The 23,225-nt window shown below is 34.5% G+C and overlaps 1 protein-coding gene across 1 annotated transcript in view; it reads left to right on the top strand.

The window, feature by feature from the left end:
• The window catches only part of DSCAM (DS cell adhesion molecule), a 776,379-nt gene that overhangs the window by 635,184 nt on the left and 117,970 nt on the right, over positions 1–23,225 (top strand). Inside the window, exon 20 of the mRNA XM_036744150.1 lies at positions 5,697–5,830. Coding sequence (XP_036600045.1) covers positions 5,697–5,830 — 134 coding nt within the window. The remainder of the gene's footprint in view (positions 1–5,696; positions 5,831–23,225) is intronic.

Below are 23,225 nucleotides of genomic sequence, written 5' to 3'. Positions count from 1 at the left end.
CTTGAAAAAATCAATTATACATGGAAGGAACAAATGATAAAAGTCTAAAAATTTTGAAAGTATTGGACAATATTATGCTGATTGGTTCAAGCCCCAGTACTATGGGAGCTTCTTAACAAAATTCATGACCAGTCAAAAGAGGTCAGTTAACCTAATAACTTACAGAGTAGAATAGCAGGGGAGAGCCTCCAGAATCCTTCAAATCTTTGAAGGAATTGAATGAATAAGGATTGAAAAGGGTACAAAGAAATGTAGAAACTATAGGTGTGTTGAAATAACAAATAAATAAAATATAGGAGCATTTTGCCTGGACAAGATTGATCTCTTCCATGTTCTTCTCTTTTACTTCCATCTTCAGTTCCACTCTTCCAAAACTTTTATAGTATTTTGTCTTCTTCTGTTTACTTACTTTTTAATACTTCAGCTCTCATGGTTTACCTAGTACTGCCAGTACAGTCTCTGAAACAAATCTCCCCCTTGTGGTGCTTCCTAATCTGCACTTTCTAACTTTGCTTATATATTAAGTCTTTATTAATAAAGATTATTTATTGTTAGTGATAATTTTCCAACTATACCTGACTGTTTCTTCACTGAAAACTGAGAAGTTAAATTTGTTGTTTAGAAGGGCTGGATCATTCTTCCTTAATTAGGAAAATATATTGTTAACCATAATGAAATATCACTTCATATATTTTCAAAAATTTTAATGAAATGACTTTATCATTTAAATAACTATTAAAATTAAAATTATTATTTAAAGAGCAAACAGATTAGCAACCTTTATGAATACATATCTTACAGAAAAATACAAAAAAATTGAGTAAGGAAAGCTTTCTTCATCACTTTCCTGAATAACAATTCCATATCCTTTAAAATTTATTTATTAGCTTGTCAATTGCCATTGAAACTTTTCTACAAATACTTATTTCCAATAAATTTCTTGATTTTAGGCAATATCACTATCATATTTCAGTAATATGTAACATAAAAGTAATTAATAATGATTATAGTTTTGATGACTTAGATGAAAATAATGACTTGAATATAGCTGGATCCCAGTCTTTACATAGAATTAGTTGGCTTTCTGAAAATGAGGAGGCATGGAGCAGGTGGAATGAAGGTAGTACTGGTCCTCTCAGATTTCTAGAAACCAATTCACATGGAAAAATTAGAGGTTTGGAAGGTTTATCTACAAATGAAAGGTATATCAATGTATTGAATATACAATATAAATGATAGTGTGTGAACACTATGAACCTGATTTAACATAGGCTAATGTAATAGGGAAACAATTTGAAAAATTTGTTAATTAGGCTTTATTTGTTATAGTGACTGATGATAGTCATTAGGTTATTTAAAATAAAATTCCCTTGAAATTTCTAGTCTAAATCTATGATCCTCTGACTTTAGGATCTATAATCTTATGACCTTTATTGGAAATATTAGGCCCTCAAGAATTGATAACATACTTGAGTGTCACAAGTATGTATGAATGAAAACCTGCATATCTGTAGGTGAGGGTCTCTGATAAGTAGTATCCAAGTTTAAAAAAACAGTTTAGTGTTATTGGCTCTAACTTGACTCAAAGAGAATTATAAAGTCCCTTCCCAAGTAGTAGTTGATTCCCTTGACTTTCAAGAGCCTATGATTATGGGATTTAGAGATGGAAGAGACATTAGAGATCACCTTGGTCAACTCTCTCCTTTTACATAATAGGAAACTGAGACCTATGATGGTGAAGTAATTTGTCCAAGGTCATACAGATAATAATAGTAGAAAAAACCTGTTGTTCTATCTAAAAACTCCATGCTACAGTCACATAAAAGTAATCATAAATCAAAACGTTCATTATGTAATTATTAACTAATTGTCTTCTAATAAAATTTATATATGATACTTGGATTACTACAAAGCTGCCTTCCAAAGACATGAGAAATAAAATAGGATAATAACATTACTTTGGAGATGGGAAGATCTAGGTTCAAATTCTGCCACAGAAACATACTACTTGTTCTGTGACCGTAGGCAGGGTCACTTAACCTCTCAGTGCCACAGGCAACTTTCCAAAAAGATAAATTCCAGAACAATTGCTGCTCTGCATCATAGGAGGAGATTTCCACACTGAGAGCTAGCTGTAATCAATGGTCTGGAAATATTCCCTTTCCCTCCTCACCCTCCCAAGAATTACAACAAAAAAGTGTCTTTCATGGAGAATTACATATTCAATTCCGTTTTATTCTATTTTATGTGTTTTATTATGAATAAGCTCCAACGTATATATATATATGCATATATATGCATATATTTATATATGTTATAATTTATAGTGTTGGAAGAAACATTAATATATTTAAAAGTGCCATTCCTATTTAGTCTTCATCACCAAAGTTGGCAATTTCAGTAAAGCTTCTGATCTCAAGGACAGTGACTAACCATAAACCTTTGTTTCCCTAGATTTTTGTGTGAAACTCATTTAGGAAATCCACATATGCTTTTTTAACATATGCATTCTAGACAGAAAACATTATTTAAACAAATCAATAGTTAACATTTAAAAGAAATCTAAACCCAAAAGTTAATGTATTTCTTAATTATTATTATGTGGTAAACAGTATCAGAATCTACACAGGGGCCTGGTTAGAACCTGATCGCTTTAAGAACTAGGAGCTGTGAGACCCAGCCATATCCTTCAAAATATGGTTTCTCTGAGAGCTTATTTTCAGAACTAATTACCTCCTAGAAATTCTTTAACTTGGATATCCCTGATATCTTTCCTTTACCTCCTTCCAGTTGACTAATAATTTGCTTCCAATTTAAGCTGCTTCTCATCTGAACTCAGTAATCTCTTTTTTTCTATGAATAGGAAAATACCAAGCAGATGTTGGTTTTCTAACCTCACCTAACCCCACTTTCCAGAAATCCCCAATCTAAGAGCACTGGCTTCATCTAGTACTGAGATCACATTACCCTGTGTTAAAAGAGACATATGGAAGAGGATGATCCTTGGCACCCTCAATTGACTCTCCACCCTGATCAGAGAGATGAAGGCAAAGAAATACTCTCCCTTCCCTTTATAGAGGGCTCAGAATTCCTCATAAGCTGCTCCTTTCGGTTTCAACTCCACAAACATCATGACCCACATAGGCTCCCCAGTAGTCCCCTTTCTCTTTTCAGCTTCCCTCTGTGTATTGTCTTCCTCCGACAAATTTTAAGATCCTTGAGGGCAGGGACTTTTTCTTATTTTTATCTAAAGTGCTGAGCATAGAATCAGCACATAACAGGTACTTAATAAATGTTTTTTGACTATTTGACTATTTATTAGGCAAGAAAGAAAAGCAGAGAGAAAAGATTAGCAGCAGCAACATGGTGGTATTGTTGCTGTTCAGTCCTTCCAGTCATGTCTGATTTTTTGTGACCCAATTTGGGGTTTTCTTGGCAAAAATACTGGAGTGGTTTGCCATTTCCTCCTCCAGCTCATTTTACATATGAGGAAACAGAGGCAAGCAAGGTAAAGTGAATTACCCAGGAGCACACTTGCCCAGCTAGCACATATCTGAGGTTGGATTTGAACTCAGGTCTTCTGACTCCAAGCCCTACACTCTATCTACTGTGCCACTTAACAGCCCCAGTAGTAGCACAGTTGGTGGCAATTAGAAGTGGCAGAAAGGGATGGCAAAAAGTAAACACTAACAGCAAAGAAAGAAGCTAGTGATGAAAAGATAGAAAATATTAAAAAACTATATAGTCTAGTGGAATTGAATTGGGGGAAGGAGTATGGGTAGCCAACTGTACCCCAGTACTGTAACTCTTAAAGGCATATGAGATATGTATTATTTATATGTAAGGGGAAGGTGCAGAGAGAGTGGGACCAGGCTGACCACTAATATAAACAGCCATCTATGCTGCATTTCATGATAGTATTATAGCTTACTTGAAGACGGACATGCCATGCTGAATGCATACTAACAACTGCAATTCAGCAGTCTAGGAAAAGGGGAATTGTGTGCCATTCAGTAAAGTAGCAAACTAAAATATAATATCATGCAAAACAGGATCATAGAAACTATATTTTGGAAGGAGTCATGCAGTCTAATCTGTACCTAGACAGGAATTCTCTCTACAGTCTCTGAAAAGTGCTTATCTAGTCTTCACTGAAGTGAATGGTGGTGGTGGTGTGGTGTATTGTGGGGTGTGTGTGTGTGTGTGTGTGTGTGTGTGTGTGTGTGTGTGTATGTGTGTGTAGGGAAGAGGGCTGGAAGGGAGTAAGAAGACCAATAGTGATGGAGAAGCAACTGCCAAGAAAGGTAGCTCACAGCACTTTGAGCCACTCTAATTGTCCCCAAAGTTTCCCAAAATTAAGGGCCTCAAGTTCCAAGACCATTTGAGTACTAGTTAGAGAAATTCATCTAGACTAGAAAAAGAGAAGGGTTCTTGAAAGTCTATGAAATCCCTGTTGAATAAGGTTTAAATAATATTATTCAAAAGTATATTGCCTTGGAAAAGTATTAGATTCCCCTTCTTTAATTTCCTCTTAAGGTCATCTTCATTTAAATCATTGTAGACATTGTCTGTATTGTTCTTTTTGTGTTGCTTTGTTCAATCTGTGTGATTTCCTTCTAGTCTTCTCATGTTCCTCTGAAATCTTCATATTCATGACTCTTTATGGTATAACAGTGTTTCATTATGTTCATATGCCTTAGTTTATTTAGTTACTCCCTAATCATTGGGGGATATATTTTGTTTCCTTCTTTTTATTGTCACAAGTAATAACAAATTCCATCAATATTGTTGTACATATGAGTGCCCCTGATCTTTTTTATGTAAACTGTCTGTCATATCTTAAATAGTTGATTTTTAAAACCTAAGTGGAGATCAATGCATTTTTATTCCTATTTCAATTTCAACTTTTTTTGGCCATACAAGCCTGTGGAATTCTTTGTGGATCTAGATTCTGTCATGATAACATGTTGGCTATCCTCCTAAGCTTAATGTCATCTATAAATTTAATAAGCAAGCCAGTAAAACTTTTTCTTTATTTTCTGTACATCTGTATTGAGTTTGTATAATTATGTAGAGACGATAGAAAGGCCAAACTGTATAGAAAAAACACATAAGAGGTATGTTTGTCTTAAAATCTATTCCACAACATGGATTCTAGACTTTCTCTAATAATATACAAATAACAAAAAGATTAGGTAGTCTTTAAAAGACAAAGATACTTAGCAATACATGACTTGAGCTATGAGCACAAGAAAATGTTGATAGGTCAATACGCTATTGATTAATCTATTCTACATGTCAGAGCTAAAAATCTAAAGTCACCTAAAACTAAAATAGAACTCTAGCCTGTGTTCTACATAGTTCACATTGAAAAAAGTTTCCATTAGCTTGTAGTCCACTGACTTGTGGGTACTTTGATCTGATTCTTGGGAAATGAGTAGGATTTGGATTTGGATAGACAAGAATAAAGGAAAAGGAATTCCAGGTAGCATAGGCTATCACAGGTCAAGGTTCAGAGGTGAATCAACTCAAGACATTTTTAGAAGTCTGTGGATAGCTTGGTGAATCAGGTGGTTTGTGTTGTTGAATAGTGGGATATAAAGTTTAAAAGGTAGATTGGCACCCAATTGTTTAGAGGTTTAAATGACATTACCAATGTTCCAATTTTTTTATGACTGAATGTATTGCTGTTCCAGTTCCAGGTCCTCCTGCTGGGGTCAAAGCAGCAGCAGCATCAGCCTCTACTGTTTTTGTATCCTGGCTTCCCCCTTTCAAGTTAAATGGAATCATCCGAAAGTATACTGTGTTCTGCTCACACCCATATCCCACAGTAAGTTGGCAAACAACAAAGTAGCTTTCAAGCTACGATTGGCTGTATTTGTGAATTTTTGACAGTTAAAGATATTTCAGGACTAAGGTTTTTCTCTTTTATTTCTGGTATCTCTTCCCCTTCACTTTCTTCCACCCCAGTATGTTATTCTACTCTAGGTAAGGCTCTTTTTTATAGCTTCTTATAAATTATAAGCCTAAATCATCTTAATTATTTAACAACATCATTCTAATAGTATTGCTTATTTGGTAGATTTTTACCAGACAATTGAGTGCCAGGTTTTCTAAATCCCAAGCCAAATATTCACAAAACAGAACCTATTGATTTTCCTGTTCGATTCATTGTGAAATGGTCACAACTCTTTCTCCCTAACCTACCTACTACTTTCCATTCCTGCCTCCATCCTTATATCTCTTTGCAGACACAGTCAAAGACGTAGGCAGATCCTATGGGCACTGCTGGAAATATGTGAATTCGTTTAGAGAGACTTGGGACATTTTTATGTTCCTCTGTATTTATAGCATCAATCAAATGCCAAGCCTCTACTAATTTCTTTTCAAAGGAATTAAAACTTCAAGTATAAGGCTTTGCTATTACTATTTTATAACAAAAAATCATGTATACTAAGAGTTCCTTGAAAATGGGAAGTAAAATTTAGTGAAACCTTAAGAAGTTGGTAAGGAAAAGAACATAAAAGAACATGTTTTTTTTTAAAAAATCTATGTAGTTTTATAAGTGATTTTTTCTCTCTTTACTAGTTAATTTAGTTTGGTACAAAAGATTCCAGAACTAAAGATAGTTTCCCATTCAAATTTGTTAATATTTTACAATAAATAGTTCCATATTCAGAAACTATTCTACATTCTTTAGTCAGTTTACCAGGGTGAATAATATTGAAAAACAAACACTACTTATAGGCAGGCAAGGTAAGGTAGTGTGGATGCAACACAAATCAATTCTTACTTCTAGGGAAAAAATGAATGTGAAGGAGAACACAATTTTAATTTAATGTAATATATGAAACTTAATTATTTATTGAGTTGCTTAAAATGAAATAATCATTTTATGCTGCTCTTTTAAGACAGTGGTAGTCCCTGTTAACTAAACTAAAGATAAATTTATTATGCCTGGTAGTTGCAAGTATCTGTATAAACTAGGAAATTACTCTCAAATAAACATATGATTTTTTAAAATATCAAAGTCTGCCACAGTGCACATTGTTAAAAACAAGAAAGACACATGTGTGATCCCTTCAAATCCAAAACTCTCTTTGCAAAGAACAATGTTGACATTTGGAAATATCTGGGAGTAATAAAATAGACACTTATTTATCTTTTTCCCCTTTTCCCAGTTCTATAAATTATTTCTACCCTCAAATTTTTTGTTATATGCACACATACAAATTTTTTAATTTCTTATATTGTATTTATAATGGCAGAACATGTTTGTTCTTCCTAAACAGAAATTAAATTTCCAGTTAGTGCAGCTAGAACATTATCTACCTCAACTACAGATCTTTGCCTCCTGTTTCCATTTCTTAAAAGAAAGTAATTGGATTATTTTGCTTAACACTTACTAGTCTATTAGGAAATAGAAACACCTTCAGATTTTTCTTTGTTGTCAAGGAAATGGCAATGAATCTACAAAATAGAGAACTAGACACTTTCTCCAATCCTTATGAGCTCTCAAAACTTCCTGAAACAGTTTGTATAAGATATAAAACAATTTCTGCAGTCTCCGAAGGCTAAGCTACCAAGAACACTAAAAAGGTAAAAACCCAATGAACTAATAGCATAAAAGGCTAATCTTTAATTCCTAACTGGCTGACAGAGCACCTCCTTGCCCACCAACCACCATATCTGGCAAGGCTGCTTAAGCCTACCATAGACTTGCGAGAGAACTCATCTCTACTTAATTCCTCTCTGTATCACAGAAAACAGAAAAGCAAAACCTTGCTCTTGATGAGACTGGAAATTATAAGTGCTCTATGCTATAACAGAGCTAAGTCAGACACATGAGGAACAGAGGGAACCAGGGTAGGCATGGCAGGATGGCTGTTTGTGTAACTCTCCACTAAGCCTGAGAGAAAATGACCTAATATCCAGTTGGGGCCAGTTCTGTACCCCCAGAGGTTACTTGGAGCAAAGACCAAGGCTGGTGAATTGTAAATTCTCCAGCAAAAGAGGAGGCTGAATCAGCTTTGAGGTCCATCCCATAGGGAAATAACCATCAAAGGCAAGGGAGTCAGAAAGTGAGAAATAGAGGATTATAAGGGGAAAAAAATAAACTTAGCAAAGATTTCAGGAAATCTTAGGAGATGCCAAATGTCTCAATTAATGACATTTAGAATAGGCAGCAAAACCAATAGAGGAGATTTTTAATAATAGAAGGAAATATGGCCTCTAGATAAACTAAACAAGTTCAAACATACATGAATAAATACTACAAGACAAAAGAAAATTAATTAACACCTGAGGAAGAAAAGGATCCTGTGGAGCCCCAATAGAACATGGAATTATAGCAGGATGTCCCCAAATGATTTAGTAGGGAATTAAGATTGTGAAAGCAGAATTTATGGCCTACAGAGCAGAAATAATTGGCAGAAAAGAAATTGGTAAACCAGTGAATCCAAGAAAAACAAAAGAGAGAACAACTAAGTGGGAATACAAATACACAGAAGTGAAGGACAATCTGGAAGAAAAGCAAAAAGCAATAATCTTAAAAGAAAAATGTTATCCATACAAGTAAAACATGTTGATCTACAAAAATAAGATGTATAGAGACAACATAAGGATTCTAGGTATCCCATGAGATCATTATGTCAAAAAACATAAACACTACAATGAAAAAAATACAAGAAAACTGCTCAGAACTAGAAAAAAAGTACCAATTGAAAAAATCCATAGATCACCTCCAGAAACAAAAGAAAAGCTTGTGCTGCAAAATCCAAGGCACATAGTGGTTAAATTTAATAATTCCTACAAAAGGAGGTAGAGTCAGCGTGGCAGAGTAGCAGGAAGAAGTACAGCCAACTTCTCATCACAACTCCTTCACTAAGATCTGGAAAATGCACCAGACTAAGTCCTGATCAGGAATCCAATTTAAAAATGAAAGTGAGTCACTTTTCCCAGATCAAGGCAACAGAGAGAGATAGACAAGAGAAATCAGCACTACAAAAAGCACTACACAGAGCATTCTAACATGAGGAATGAGGCTACAAACCAAATACAAGAAGAGATCCCAGACTTCAGTCTTGCTCAGAATGCAAGAACAAGGGCCAAATAGCAGCTGTGTCACTCTACCCAGTCCCAGGTCACATATTCAAGATGAAGTAATGAGGAGACCTATATCTAGGGTGGTGTTCCAGGATGAAAAATGATCACAGTCCCTAGGCTGGGAACTGAGCTAGGAGCAAGTTCAGAAGCAATGAGCAGCAGGCTGCATAGCTGTAACCTCAAGAATGGAGTGGGGTCTCACTTCCAACCCCCAGCCCAGTCTGAAGCCTGAAAAATAATAAGCAGGGCAAAAAAGCTAGACCTAAGGGGAAACTATAGTTTTATAGCTCTGAACCTACAGAGCTTTCTAGCTGACTGATAGTGGTTGAGTCTAAAAGCAGTCTACTAGGAATCCAACAACTAGGGGCAAATTGAGAGCTTTGTTGTTTAGACCCAAATCCAGGTCAGATTCATTCATAGAGTTAATTAAATTAATGACAGTATTAACTTATAGAATTAAGGCCAGAAAGGCAGTTATCAGAACTTGTCATGGATAAGACCACTTTGGTGGCACTAAAAACTCTCAGGTCTTTAGCCTGAGCAGTCTCTGAGATCCTAGAATACCACTAACACTCAATAATCCAAGAAAGCAACAGATGGAATGAAGAGAATACAAACTAAGCCCAGATATTCCTTTCAGGTTCAGGTTCAAGTCAGGAAGTAGGCTGGAAGAACGAATGAACAAATAAAAAGAATCCTACTATAAAGAGCTGTTATAGTAACAAAGTCACTCAAAACACAATTCCAGAAGAGAATGACACCAAAACCTTTATGTTAAGCCAAAAAAAGAGGTGGGAGAAAAATGAAAGGGGAGAGAGAGAGAGAGAGAGAGAGAGAGAGAGAGAGAGAGAGAGAAAGAGAGAGAGAGAGGGAGGCAGGGAGGGAAGGAGAGGAGGGTGGAAAGAGGGAGGAAAGAAGGCAGGAAGGAAGGAAGGAAGGAAGGAAGGAAGGGAAAAATTGCTTGGGCACAAGCAAAACTAGAGTTTCTTAGAGAGGTGAAGCAAGTCCTTTTTTTTAAATATTTTAAAATCAAGTAAGAATGCTAGAGGAAAAAATGGAAGAAAAACAATAATGGAAGAAAGAATAGAAAGTGTATTACCAGCTAGGTATGAGAGATGGAAAACCTCACTGAAGAGATAAACTCGCTGACAATTGGAATGGTCCAAATAGAAGCTAATGATTCTATGAGAAAACAAAAATAGGAAAACAAAGTCAAAATACTAAAATAATAAAAGAAAATGTAAGGTATCTCATAGCAAAAAAACTCATCCAGAAAACATAATGAAGAGATGTATTTTAAGAATTGTTGGACTAACAGAAAGCCATGACCATAAAAAAGCCTAGATATATTTCAATAAAACTGCCTACATCTCTTTAAACCAAAGTGTAAAATTAAAATAGAGAAATTCAACAGGTCACCTGAAAGAAGCCCTCAAAATGAAAACTCTCAGGAAAATCCCAAAGATTCAGATCAAATAAAAAAAAGTACTGAAAGCAACCAGAAAGCAAGAATTCAAGTGCTGAATATCAGCAGTCAGGATCACATGTGATATGAAACACCATCAAAGAAATAAGGATCTTGAAATATGATATTTCAAAAGGCAAAAAATTTAGGCTTACAACCCAGGATAACATACCCAAAAAATTGAGTATATTCTTTCTGAGGGGAAAATGGATCTTTAATGAAATAGAGGACTTCCAAGCATTCCCAATAAAAATACCAGAACTGCATTAAAACTTTGTAATACGAACACAAAATTCAAGAGAAACATAAAAAGGTATGTATGAAGGAGCAATATAAAGGAGCTAGATGAAGATCAACTGCTTACCTGTTTATATAGGGACATGGTATATATGTCCCCTCAGAATGCTATTATCATCACAAAGGCATCTAATAAGACAGAGATCTTGAGAATGGTTTTGTTATGATTTGATGGTTGTTAAAAAAAAATGGAAAGGGGTCACCATGAAGAATATACTTTGAGAAAGGGGGAAGGGAGAAGAAGGCTAAGGAAAATCATCTCACATAATTGGGGGATTTAAATGGAGGATTATACAAAACAAGGAAGAGGTAGAATGAACAGGGGACATGAACTTCATTCTTATCTGAACTGCTCAAAGGAGAGAATATGACTGTGAATGTAATGGAATAAACTCACCCATAAAATAGAAGTCTATATCAGATTGGATTAGAAAGCAGATTCCAATAACATATGGTTTACAAGAACTATACTTGAAAGCAAAAGATTCACACAGAGTTAAATAATAACCCAAAGAAAAATCTATAATGCTCCATGTAAATTCTAAAAAGTAGCAGTAACAATCGTTATCTCAATAGTTAATTATTATAGACTTAATTAAAAGGTATGAACTGAGTAACTGCATAATGCTGAAAGGTACCATGCACAACAATTTAATATCAATACTAAAATACATGAACCAAAATGACATACCAACTTAAAGAAAAACAGGAAAAAATGAATTTCAGGGAGAAATAGATGATGATTTGCCCCTTTGAATTTAGATAAACCTAAATAAAAACATAAGCAAAAAATGAAGAAACTGAACAGAATTTTAGAAAAAAATGAGATACAATAGACTAGAATATGTCACACCATTATGAAAACATGACCATGAATTATGGCATAAAATCCTCACAAACAAATGCATAAAAGCAGACATACCACATTAAAATAATTTTTACAGAAATACTGTACTACAGTAATTTTTTCCCTTTTTACTATGTACTGTGTACTTTTATCTTTGTACTTTTGTATTTTTATCTTTGTACTGAAATAATCCTGAAATGCAAGAAAAATATTCAGTAAAAAGCCATTGAAGAAATTATTTTAAATAAATTGGAAAGTAAATTACTTAATCAAAAGAATCGGAGTGTTAAAGAAGAAATCACAAAAACAATCAAGAAATTGACTAAATTATTAAAGGTAATGAAAGCAATGGGACAACATCTGAAAAATTTGGAATTCAGCCAAAGTAATTTGACTTGGGGAGGGACTCATTTTATATCTCTGAACAATTTCATTGATGGCATGGAACTTAAAAACAAAAACAAATAACCACCCCAATTAAATACCAAAATAAAAACTCTAAAAATCAAAGATGTTGTTAACAAAATTGAAAGCAAAAATTCTTGTTTAATGAATAAAACTAGGAGCTTAAAAACGCATTAAAATAGCAAACCATTAGCTAAATTTTAAAAAGAAACAGGAAAACTGTATTAATACTATCTAAAATTTAAAAAATTAGTTCACAACCAATTAAGAAATAAAAGAAATTGATAGAAGCTATTGCATAAAATTGTTTGCCAAGAAAACAGTCTACATGAAGTGGATATTGGCAAAATTATGAAGTGCCCATATTTATAGAACTGAAAATAAAGAGTTTATATAACAAAATTTCAGAGAAAAAGAAATTGAACATGACACAAATGAGCTCCTAAAAGGAAAAAAATGATCAGATGGATTTACAAGTGAATTCTATATTTAAAGGAAGATTAATTTCAATAATCCAAAAGGTGTTGAAAAATTGAGAATTTTTTCTATGAGATGCATATGGTCTTAGTAACTACACCAGGGAGAGACAAAACAGACTGAAAACTATAAACCAGTTATTCCTAAGGAATATTAATACAAATTTTAAAATAAAATTTTAACAAGGTGATAGAAACCTGTCACAAACCTGTCACATTATACACAATAACCAAGCTCTATTTCTAAACAGGAATGCAGAGCTGGCTCAATATTAGGAAAACTATAAACATAACTGACAATGTTAATAATAAAACCAAAACCAAAAATCATATTATCATATCAATAAATACAGAAAAAGCTTTTGCAAAGCTATAATATGCATTCCTCTTTTAAAAAATAATAGAAAACTTTGAAACAAATAGACTTTTCCTTAACATGACAGTTTAAATTTTAATTAAAAAAAGAGAGATAGGGGAGATGGAGCCAAGATGGCTGAGAGAAGACAGCAACTCCCCCGAGCCCTCTGCCGAACCCCTCTGAAAACCTTTAAATATTGCCATAAAACAATTCATAGAGCCCCAGAACCCCCAAAAGGACAGGGTGAAATATTTTTTCCAGCTGAATATAACTTAGAAGGTCATCAGGAAAAGTCTATCTCACTAGGGTGATAGTGGAGCACAGTCCAACACAGGCTAGGCCAGCACATACCCAGGTCCAGCAAACCAGGAGAAGTCCTTGAAAGCCACTGAATCAGTAGCAGTAGCAGCTGCTTCCAGAGCTCTCAGGCCATAGATGGTAAGGGGATTGAACAACTAGTCAGAAAGAGGTTACAGGGGTGTCTTTGCTAGTATGGAGGCAGGACCCTGTTGCTTTGCCCATACTCAAACCCAGGTTGTAGTCCTAGGTGGCAGTCCCTAGGTAGCAGTAGGACTAGCATACCAGACCTTGCAGCCATAGTGGAGTAGGAACCCTCATCACAGTTCTAGGGCAGAAAAGAGTGCTTGTGGTGGCTCACAGACCAGAGCAGAGACCAGGAGAGCAGTAAGCACACCTCTTTTTAGATCATACCACCTTGAAAGAACTGAAAACCAACAGGTCCCTAGAAATATCTCTGAAAACTGTTGCACAAAACCCCTGAAGCTTGGGATAGCATATGCACCACCCTGGAAGCAGAGCCCCATTTTAACAAAAAGTTAAGAGTCAAGAAATAAGCTGGGAAAATGAGCAAACAACAGAAAAAAATCTGACCATAGAAAGTTACTATGGTGACAAGGAAAACCAAAACACACACTAGAAGAAGATAACAAAATCAAAGGTCCTACATGCAAAGTCTGCAAGAAAAATATGAATTGGTCTCAGGCCATGGAAGAGCTCAAAAAGGAATTTACAAATCAATCAAGAGAAGTAGAGGGAAAATTGGGAAGAGAAATAAGAGTGATGAAAGAAAATCATGGGGGAAAAAAGAGTCAACAGATTGGTAAGGAGAAACCAAAAATACTAAAGAAAATATCACCTTACAAAACAGACTAGGTCAAATGGGAAAAGAGGCATACAAATTCATTGAAGAAAAAAAACTCCTTAAAAAGTAGAATTAACCAAATGGAAAAAGAGGTCTAAAGGCTCACTGAAGAAAATAATGCCTTAAAAATCAGACTTAAGCAAATAAAAGCAAAAGACTATGAGAAATCAAGAAACAATAAAACAAAACCAAAAGAATGAAAAAAGAAGACAATGTGAAATATCTCATTGGAAAAACAACTGAACTGGAAAATAGATCCAGGAGAGATAATTTAAGAATTATTGGACTACCTGAAAGCCATGATCAAAAAAAGAGCCTAAACATCATCTTTCAGGAAATTATCAAGGAAAACTGTCCTGATATTCTAAAACAAGAGGATAAAATAAAAATTAAAACACTACACCAATTGCCTCCTGAAAGAGATCCCACAGTGAAAACTCCCAGGAATATTATAGCCAAATTCCAGACCTCCCAGATCAAGAATAAAATACTGCAAGCAGCCAAAAGGAAACAATTCAAATATTGTGAAGCCAGTCAGGGTAACATATGATTTAGCAGCTTCTTTATTAAAGGATCAGAGGGCTTAGAATATGATATTCCAGAGGGCAAAAGAGCTAGGATTACAACCAAGAATTACCTACCCAGCAAAACTGAATATAATCTTTCAGGTTAAAAATAGATATTCAATGAAATAGAGGACTTTACAGCATTCTTTATGAAAAGACCAGAGCTGAATTCAAAATTTGATTTTCAAATACAAGACTCAAGAGAAGCATAAAAAAGTAAACAGAAAAGGGAAATCATAAGGGACTTAATAAGGTTAAACAGTTTACATTCCTACATGGAAAGATGATACTCATAACTCAGAAGAACTTTCTCATTATTAGGAGTATATATAGACAGAGGGCACAGGTATAAGTTGAATATGAAGGGATGATATCTAAAAAAATAAAATTAATTGGCAAGAGAGGAATGCACTGGGAGAAAGGGAAAGGGAGAGCTAGAATGGAGTAAATTATCTCACATAAAAGAGTCAAGAAAAAGCTTTTACTTTCATCAGAATTGGCTCAAAGAAGGAATAACATACTTAATTGGGCATAGAATAACAATTAAGTATAGAAATCTATCTTATCCTACAGGAAAGTAAGAGGGGAAGGGGATAAAAGAAGCAGGGTGATAGAAGGGAGGGCAGATTGGGGGAGAGGATAGTGAGAAATAAAACACTTTTGGGGAGAGACAGGGTGAAAGGAGAGAGAGAATATAATAATTGGGGTGGGAGGAATGACAATGAGGGAAATACAGTTAGCAATCGTAACTGTGAAAAAAATCTGAAGCAAATTTCTCTGATAAAGCCCTCATTTCTCAAACATTTAGAGACCTGAGTCAAATTTATTAAAAAAAATAGAGCCATTCCCGAATTGATAAACGATCAAAAGATATGATCAGTTTTCAGATGCAGTAATCAAAGCCATCTATAGCCATATGAAAAAAAGGCTCTCACTATTCATTGGAGAAATTCAAATTAAAACAATTCTGAAGTACTACCTCAAACTTATTAGATTGGCTAATAGGACAGAAAAGGAAAATGACAAATGCTGGAGGAGTTGTGGAAAAATGAGACTTTAATGCACTGTTGGTAGAGTTGTCAGCTGATTGAAACATTTTGTAGAGCACTTTGGAACTACGCCCAAAGGGCTATTACAAAACCTACATACCCTTTGACCAAATAATACAACTATTAGGTCTGTATACAAAAAGAGATAAAAAACAAATAGGAAAAGGACATTTATATACAAAAATATACATAATGGCTCTTTTTGATGGCAAAGAATTGTAAATTGAGGGGATGCCCCTCAACTGGGGAATAGCTGAACAAATTGTGCTATGTGATTGTGATGGAATACTATCATACTATAATAAATGATGCATAGGATGCTCTCAGAAAAATCTTGAAAGACTTACATGAGCTGAAGCAAAGTGAAATCTACTGTGTATAAAGTAACAGCAATGTTGTGAGAGGATCAGCTGTGAATGATTTAGCTATTCTCAGCAATACAATCATTCAAGATAACTGGAAAGGACTTATGATGAAAAATGCTATCCATCCCCAGACAAAGAACTGATGGTGCCTGAATACAGATTGAAGCATACTTTCTTTTATTTTCTTTATTTTTCCTAAGTTTTTTGTCTATGTTTTCTTTCATGACTAATATAGAAATGTTTTGCATGACTATACATGTATAACCTAACATGACTTCTCAATGTGGTGAGGGCAAGGAAAGGAAGGAAGGGAAAGAATTTGGAACACAAAGTTTTAAAAACAAGCCTTAAAATTGTTTTACATGTAATTGGTGGGGGGGGGGTAATAAAATACTAAATAAAATTTTTAAATGATAAAATTATCTATATTAGGGACAAACTGGAGGCTTTTCCAGTAAGATCAGAAGTAAAGCAAAGATGTCAATTATCACCATTCTTATCCTATATAATGTTAGAAATCCTACATATAGTGATAAAAACAGGGAAAAATAGAATGAGCTTAGACAAATAGAAAACAATATTATTGCTTTTTAGTAGATGATACGATGGTTTGCTCAATAGAGGCAACCAAAAATTAGTTGAAATAATTAACTGCTTCAGCAAAATTGCAGGATATAAAGTAATCCCATTTAAATCAGAATTTTTCACTATCACCAACAAAAATCCAACAGAGATAAAAAGATAGATTCCATTTAAAATAACTGTAGAAAGTATAAATACTAGTTGGATGAATATTAATTATTCATGGGTAGGATGAGCCAATATAATGAAAATGAAATACTACCAAAATAAATTTACTTATTCAGGGTCATAACAATCAAACTAACAAAGGATTTCTTTGTAGAGCTAGAAAATAACAATAAAATTCATCTGCTGGAATGAAGGTCTAGAATCTAAAAAAACATAAGAAAGGAGGAAGCCTAGCAGTACCAGATCTCAAACGATATTACAAAACAATAATCACCTAAACAATTTGGTACTGGACAAGAAATAGAGAGGTCCATAAGATTAGGTACACAATATACAGAAATAAACAAACATAAGTAAACGAGTGTTTGATAAACCCCAAGATCCCAGCTTACTCATATGCAACCTCCTATAAAAGACTTACCTTTGACAAAAATTGTGGGGAAAGCTGTAAAAGAGTCTGAAGAAACTAGATATAGACCAAGTACACCTTGTAAGAAAACTCAACTGATTACATGACTCAGACATAACGGGTGACATTATTAAAAATTAGAGGAACAAGAAAAAAAAATTGTCAGATATAGGGATAGGTGATGAGTTCATGACCAAGCAAGAGATAGAAAATTTCACATGAGGTTAAAAATGGATAATTTTCATTACATAAAATTAAAAAGCTTTTGCACAAATAAAACAAATTAAAAGACAATGAGGAAAACGGGAGGGAGGAATCTTTGGAACAAGTTTTTCTGATAGAGGGATCATTTCCAAGAAATATAGGCAACTAATTGAAATTTATAGAATAATAGCCATTTCCCAATTGACAAATGGTCAAAGGATATGAACAGGTACTTTTCAGGAGAAAAAATCCAAGATATTAATAGCCATATGAAGCATGACTGTAAATCACACCCATTAGATTGGCTAAGTTGGCACTGGAAGGGCTATGAGAAAACGTGCCCATTAATGAACTATAACTTGAGCAGTGAACTAGTCAAGCCATTCTAGAAATCAGTTTGGAGCTATGCAGAAAGCTTATTAAAGTCTGTATACCTTCCAACCCAATAACACTAATAGCAGTTAATACCCCAAGTACTTAAAAGAAGGAGGAATAGCACCCACATGTACAAAATTATTTATAAAACTCCTTTTGCACTAGCAAAGAATTAGAAGCATGAATTGGGAATGACTAAACAAGTGATGGTGAATGACTGTAAAGGAATATTATTTTTCTGTAAGTGATAAAGAGGATGATTCCAGAGAAATCTGAGAAGATCTGTTATGAAACTAATGCAGAGTGAAATGAGAACCAGGAGAACAATTTATGTAGTGGCAATGTTATTTAAAGACAAATCAATTTGTCTTTAGCACTAAGGATTCAATCAACAGATCAGGTGCTAGGTAGCACAGTAGAGTACTGAACCCACAGTTCAAATACAGCCTCAGACACTTCCTACCTGTGTGACCCAGGCAAGTCATTTAACCTCTGTCTGCTTCAGTTTCCTCATCTGTGAAATGGAAATAATGATACCATCTAACTCCCAGGTGAGCATAAAACAAGATAATATTTGTAAAGTACTTTGCACTCCTTAAGTGCTATGTAAACGCCAGCTTTTAACTATTATTAGTAATCCAATGACCAGAGAACTCAGGATGAAACATGTTACCCATTCCACAAAGAGGTGATACTTAGAATGTAGATTTTTTTTTCCTTCGTGTGGCAATAGGAGAATTTGTTTTTGTGACTGTAAATGCTTATGACAAGGGTTTTGGTTTTTTTTTTCTTTTCTTTCTCAGTGTGGGGGAGGAGAAAAGAGGAAAAGGCATGTTTTAGTTAATTGAAAAAATGTAATTTAAAAAATTCCAATGACAAAAAAAATGTGCAGGGAACCAGGAGAAAGACCTTCAAATATAAAGAAAAGGAAATTCAAATAATACAATATGATTCTGCTCCCATCAACAACTGCAGGAGGAAGTGAAATGTTATCTTCCAAAGAGTGAAGAAGTTCAAGACACAACCCCAAATGACCAGCCCTACAAACCTGAACCTAAGCATTAATGAAAAAAAGATGCCTATTCAATAAAAAAGAGGCTTTTGAAGTATTCCTATAGGGAAAAAACATATCTGAACAAATTGATTTGCAAACACCCCAGACTAACTGATGTCAGTATTCCCTCCCATGATGCAGATCACAACCCATCTGTGGCTCCCTAAGCCTGTACAACTCTTGTTCATGTTTGTCCTTAAGTTAGACAAAGAGGGCTCACCCAAAGTGCTGGGAACCTTCCTGAAAACCCCTTCACATTTGGTGGATACGAATGGAGCAAAGGATAGCCTTCTTTTCTACAGTTATGAGTTTCTTTGATAACATCTTTTTAACTTTCTTTCTTCGTTTGTGTCTTTAAATTGTATTGCTGCCTAAATGAGGCAACCAGGTGGTGTAGTAGATAGAGCACTGGGCCTAGGATCAGAAAGCCCTGAATTCCAATCCAGCCTTAGACATTTACTATCTTGTGAGCCTGGGCAAGTCACTTAACCTCTGTTTGCCTCAGTTTCCACATCCATAAAATGGGGATAATAATAGCACTTATCTCACAGGGTTATTGTGATGATCAAATGAGATAATTTTTGTAGGGTACTTAGTGCAGTCCCTGGAAAATAGTAGGCACTGTATAAAAATCTATTTTCTTTCTTTTCTCTTCCCCATCCTACTTAATCCATTATATACCTCTCTATTCACATTTGGGTTTTCTTAAACTTTTTAAAATTCAACATTCTTTTAAAATAAGAAATTACATAAATAAAATCTTATTATAAGAAAAATATTAACCTTGCCTTCTGTTATCAGGATGATAATTTCGTACACACAAAGTGAAATTATATCTTTTCTAAGGTTTTTTTTTAACACAGTATCTTAAAGTAGAATAGTAATGATCAAAGTAAAGGAAATGAATTAGACAAGTACATGATATTTCTGATTTGCTGCTGCTTCTAATCTGTACAACCTTTTTCTTCCAAATTCCAAAAAAAGTAATATTTCATTAAGATACTTTTGAAAGGAACATTTTTCAAGTGGTGATTCTAGTCAGTGCTCTAGTTGATAAATTAAATTTTTAAAGTTTGTACTGGAACATAGAGATACTGATCAATTATTTATGTCATAGTAGCATGCTATAGACCTATATAGATATCACCTTTATTTATATATTGATTGCTTGATTGGCCTACTTACTTGTTTATTCATTCATTCATTTAGAAATTGGAAAAAGAATTTAATTAAGTTCATAAGGATTCTGAGGGTTTTTTTTAAATAGGTGGCAATTGGAATTTGTACCTAATGTTTCTGTGCAAAAAAATACATGATAGAAAATCCCACCCATCATTCTGTTTGGAACACATGGTAGTCAATAGCAATAATGCTGTAATGCTGTATTTGGAAAGGAATTGTTTCTCATTGTCAGTTTCTGTTAATTCTACTTATTTTAGCTCAAAAGGCAGAGGTTATAGAATTATGTTATTGCTTAATTATATGGATTAAAGCAAACACCAGAGGGCAGTGCTAGTTTTCTGAATTTTCATTCTTATTCATACAGCCAAAGCTTTTTCTTACTTAATAACTGTTGAATATTTTTGTATGGATGTAGATTATAGGGAGAATGATCCATGGAAAAGTTTGTCTACAATTTAATTTTGTTTATGATATTTCCACTAATAATCATCTTTCTAGTACCAAGCTATTTTTACCAATTTATCTCTGCTTATCTTCAATCCTTAGTTCATTTTAATTTTTTATGTGTGTCAGTGTGTGTATGTGTGTGTGTCCAAATAACCTTATCTTCAGATTGTGTTATTTTGCCCAAAAAAATGCCACTAAAAAGAGGTTTTATAAAGAAATACAAAAATTAAAATATAGCAGAAACCTAAGCCTAAAAATACTTTTTTCCATGATATCTATATTTCTGTCATGCCCACCCTACAATTCCATACATGCACGAAGGTTTTTTGCAGTATGATCACTGGCAAAATACTGTATTCCAAAGTTTTCATGATCCTCTCCAAACTTTCCCTACGGGCACTTGACAAATTTTTTCAGATCTTTGAGAATACTAATGTATACCTGGTGTTCCAAGGCTCTGCTGAGCTCAATTAGTTCACCTACAAAGATATTATCCACCGTGGAAGTCCATTAAGTGGTCATACAGATCCCAATTCAGGGAATATGTGTTAAACATACAGCTTATGTTGTTCCCATCAAAATCACTGGAAATATGAAAGTTCATTTCCCTATTGGAGAATGTGACCTTCTTCCTCTTCTTCCTGACCAACTTCATCCTCCAGAAAGTTGCAATCAAGCATCATGGCTTTTTCCATACCGTTCTTTAAAATTTCCATCATGAAGTTAGAAACTAGCATTCTCTGGTGGTTCATCATCCAATGTCATTGGTATATTATTTATATCAACATAACAGGGACCACCTCATTAGCTAATTTCTAGACTAACTTAACTCTTGTCCCATGCAATCCATTCAAAATTTTCAGACATTTATGAGTGAGAATTGTGTTTCTGGATTTTCTTCTCTTTAACCACATTCTTCAGGAATTCTGCAAAGGCTTTGTCCTATTTGTTATGAAGAAGACTCCCATATGTGCATTTTCATGGACTAAGTAAGTCTGAGGGGCCAGAAGAAGTGCATGTCACAGCAGCAGTGGAATTAAGTGCAGGGCCCCAGGTTTCATGCAACAATAGCAGTAGTTACAACAACAAACGAGAAGAAGGATTTCTAGAGGACAAGGGTAAATTCAATTTCTTGTTCTTTAAGGACTTCTTTAAAAGACCAAAACATACTCAAAAACAAACTGAAGAAAATTCCTACTATCACGAATAAATACTATGAGTTAAAAGCATTTCAATATAAAATACTCAAAGAAGCAAATAACTCCAGAATAAGCACCAGAAAAATCACAGATAAAAGAATGGACTTTCACAAATGCTTCAGGAATATATGGGAAAATTAAAAGAATTGAAATATGGATTAGAAGTGAAGTCAGAATGCTTAGAAAGAAAATAAACAACTCAGTGCAAAAAAAATGGACATCACTGAAGTAGTCAGTACTCAAAAAATGGAATAAACAGAACTCAGTGATTCAAGAAGGCAATTAAAAATATTAGAGCAAAACCAAAACACTAACAAATTAGAAGATGAACAATCAGCTATTGAAAATAATTGCCTTGGACAAAGAGAAATAATCTGGTAATTTTTGATCTCAGTAAAAATCATGACCAAAAATAACCGCTAAGAATTATATTAGAGAAGAGTGAAAATAGAAAGAAATGAAAAAACCAGAAATGTCATAGCCCAAATATAGATTTTTGGGGGTATTTTTCAAATATTTTCAATACTTCATTGGAACAGATTGTTTCTTTACTTCTTTTTTTTTTTTAAATGCAATTTATTTATTTAACATATTTGGTTTTCAGCATTGATTTTCACAACATTTTGAATTACAAATTTTCTCCCCATTTCTACCCTCCCCCCCACTCCAAGATGGCTTATATTCTGGTTGCCCTGTTCCCCAGTCAGCCCTCCCCTCTATCACCCCCCTCCCCTCTCATCCCCTTTTCCCTTCCTTTCTTGTAGGGCAAGATAAATTTCTACGCCCCATTGCCTGTGTATCTTATTTTTTAGTTGCATACAAAAACTTTTTTTGTTTTTGAACATCTGATTTTAAAACTTTGAGTTCCAAATTCTCTTCCCTCTTCCCTTCCCACCCACCCTCCCTAAGAAGTTGAGCAATTCAACCTAGGCCACACATGTATTATTATGTATAACCCTTCCACCATACTCATGTTGTGAAAGGCTAACTACATTTTGCTCCTTCCCAACCCATCCCGCTTTATTGAATTTTCTCCCTTGACCCTGTCCCCTTTCCAAAGTGTTTGTTTTGATTACCTCCACCCCCATCTGCCCTCCCCTCCATCATCCCCCCGCCTTTTTTTTTTTTATCTTCCTCCCTCTTCTTTCCTGTGGGGTAAGATACCCAACTGAGTATGTATGGTCTTCCCCCTCAGGCCAAATCTAATGAGAGCAAGGTTCACTCATTCCCCCCCTCACCTGCCCTCTCCCCTGCTCCCATAGAACTGCTTCCTCTTGCCACCTTTATGCAAGATAATCCACCCCATTCTATCTCTCCCTATCTCCCTCTCTCAGTATGTTACTCTCTCATCCCTTAATTTCATTTTATTTCTTTTAGATATCTTCCCTTCATCTTCAACTCACCCTGTGTCTGCTCTCTCTCTTTTACATATATATATATAAACACATATATATATATACACATACATACACATACATACATATACACATAGATACATACATACATACAC

The sequence above is a fragment of the Trichosurus vulpecula genome, chromosome 2 (assembly GCF_011100635.1).
Source record: "Trichosurus vulpecula isolate mTriVul1 chromosome 2, mTriVul1.pri, whole genome shotgun sequence".
In the NCBI taxonomy this organism is placed as follows: Eukaryota; Metazoa; Chordata; class Mammalia; order Diprotodontia; family Phalangeridae; genus Trichosurus; species Trichosurus vulpecula.
This window is presented reverse-complemented; position numbering and strand designations above follow the sequence as displayed.